General features: G+C 37.3%; 1 protein-coding gene across 1 annotated transcript; it reads left to right on the forward strand.

The window, feature by feature from the left end:
* The first annotated feature begins 282 nt into the window (after nt 1-282).
* LOC149538732 (uncharacterized) lies at nt 283-1,829 on the forward strand. Its single transcript, XM_089802491.1, has 4 exons — nt 283-433; nt 761-983; nt 1,221-1,677; nt 1,797-1,829. Exons 1-4 carry the CDS (start codon nt 283-285, stop codon nt 1,827-1,829), a joined length of 864 nt encoding a protein of 287 aa, XP_089658617.1.
* Nucleotides 1,830-2,290: the final 461 nt, after the last annotated feature.

Consider the following 2,290-nt stretch of genomic DNA (forward strand, 5'->3'; position numbering starts at 1 on the left):
TATGCATATGGGGGTTATGATGTAATTTCAGCCATGTTGGTACAGCAAAATGCATAAGGATTGGAATAGCCAATCACATTTTTCAGCAAAGGACTAGAAGAGTATAAGCAAAGGTACAATTTTGTTGAGAAACATGTCCTTGCTATTGTAAAAAGCCTTAAGAAATTCAAGCACTTGTTGACACCTAATAAGGTCATTTTGCATGTCACACACCCAAGTGTCAAAGAGTTCCTCCTAAGTAAGGATTTGAATGAGAAGAGAGATGGCTGGATCACACGCATCATGGAGTATGACATAGATGTTCAGATAACCAAGCTGGTTAGAGGGAATGGATTATGTGAACAAATTGCAGATAAGGATATTTCAGAACTTGAGAAGCAAGAAAATACAATTTTGCTTATTGGAGCTGCTGGAAATGATAATGGAATAGCAAGTTGGTTGCAAGATATGATACATTTTTTGAAAACCAATCAATGTCCAGCTACCTTGGACCAAGTAAAGTGAAGATATTATCGCTTGCAATCAATTCCTTTTGTGTTGATTAATGACATTCTAAACCAGAAAGATTTCAATCGAGTCCTTCTCAGGTGCATTGATTCAGATCAAATTGCTCAAATATTGCATGAATTTCATGAGGGGCATTCAAGAGGACATTTTTCTCCTAGAACAATAGCTTATAAGATTCTAAGACTAGGCTATTACTGGCCTAATTTGTTCAAGGACTGTCATGCACATGTTAGAAAATGCTCTATGTTCACAGGAAAAGAAAGGTTGCCAGCTTTTCCTTTGCAGCCAATTCAAACAAGACAACCCTTTCAGAAGTGGGGCGTTGATTTTATAGGGCCTATTAACCCTCCATCAAGTGCGGGTCACAAGTGGATTATTACAGCCACTAATTATTTCACATGCTGGACTAAGGCACTAGCATTAAAGGACACAAATGAAATAGCAGTCCTACGTTTTTATGACGATATTGTCAACAGGTTTGGAGTACCTAATTCCATTATTTTTGATAATGTGCTTGCTTTCATCGGGATGAAAGTAATTGATTGGGCATTTAATCATGGGATATATCTTAGCACAAGTTCTAATTATTACCCATAGGGTAATGGATTAGCGAAGTCTTCAAACAAGAATCTTATAAGGATTATCAATCACAACTTGCAAGAAAATCAACGAGATTGGTATTCAAAGTTGAAAGTCACCTTATGGGTTGACAGGATTACTCCAAAGCAAATTATTGGAAATTCACCTTATAGGCTTGTGTATGGGAAAGAGGCCAGATTATCCATTGAAACAGAATTAGCCGCACTTGACCTTGCTACACAACTTGTTTTGTTTGAGGAAGGTGATCCTATTTTAGTGCGGTGTGCCCAGCTAATGGAGCTGGAAGAAACCAGAAAAAAGGCCATGGAAACCATGGAGTATCAACAAATGCAGATAAAGAAGAGCTTTGATAAAAGAGCTCGAGCTCAAGAATTCCATGTTGGTGATATGGTACTAAAGTGGGATGTTTTGAAGAGCAGGCCAGGCCAGCACACTAAATTTGATCATATGTGGGCTGGGCCATTTCAAATTGATGAGTGTAAACAACATAATGCTTACCAGCTTGCTACCATGGAGGGAGATGTACTACCGATCCTTGTGAACGGGATCCACCTCAAACCATGTTTTGAGGTATGAGTTTTAGTCCTACTTTATACATACTAGGATAGTTTCCCTTATTTTCAATAAATGTGTCTGCATTTAGTTTAGTTTTGTTTTCTATTCTATTGCTGGTTTATGTTGTTTTGCAGTCATATCTGCTCATTTCATTCACGCATGCATAGATATGTGTGCTTAAATGCATGCATATATCCAACATACGCACACATACACACATACATATCACTGACACTAAATATGCCTAGCTGTTAGCCATACATATCTGCATATTCATGCATACATTGCATACATACAGTCACATAAGTCCATACATCCACACATACATCAACCAAATGGTCGACTATGACAATTCAACTTCTAAAGTTGATACTTGAGTTCTGACCCTGCATACTCGTCAATTTAATAAGAATTTCCAGTCTTATTAAATTCATGAACATACATTCAAAACTGAACCAACAACTTTAGAGGTCACTTTGTGTCAGGTTTTAGGTGCTAGGAATGCATAATCAGATTTTGTGCCCAATAAATAAGAACAACTGGTCAAATGTCAAGCAAGCAGACATACACCAGAAGTTGCCAAAAAATGTTACTAAAATGTTGCACATGTGTAAAATTTTAAGCATAC

Source organism: Cupressus sempervirens, chromosome 9 (genome assembly GCF_028749045.1).
Source record: "Cupressus sempervirens isolate cs-2001-9-10 chromosome 9, ASM2874904v1, whole genome shotgun sequence".
NCBI classification, from domain to species: Eukaryota; Viridiplantae; Streptophyta; class Pinopsida; order Cupressales; family Cupressaceae; genus Cupressus; species Cupressus sempervirens.

Bases quoted from the DNA above. Each gene is read 5' to 3' on its own strand.
- LOC149538732 (XM_089802491.1), top strand. From the start codon at position 283: ATGGAGTATGACATAGATGTTCAGATAACCAAGCTGGTTAGAGGGAAT. The intron at 434-760 runs GTTGGTTGCAAG...CTATGTTCACAG, and splicing joins AAATGATAATGGAATAGCAA to GAAAAGAAAGGTTGCCAGCT. The intron at 1,678-1,796 runs GTATGAGTTTTA...GTTGTTTTGCAG, and splicing joins ACCTCAAACCATGTTTTGAG to TCATATCTGCTCATTTCATT.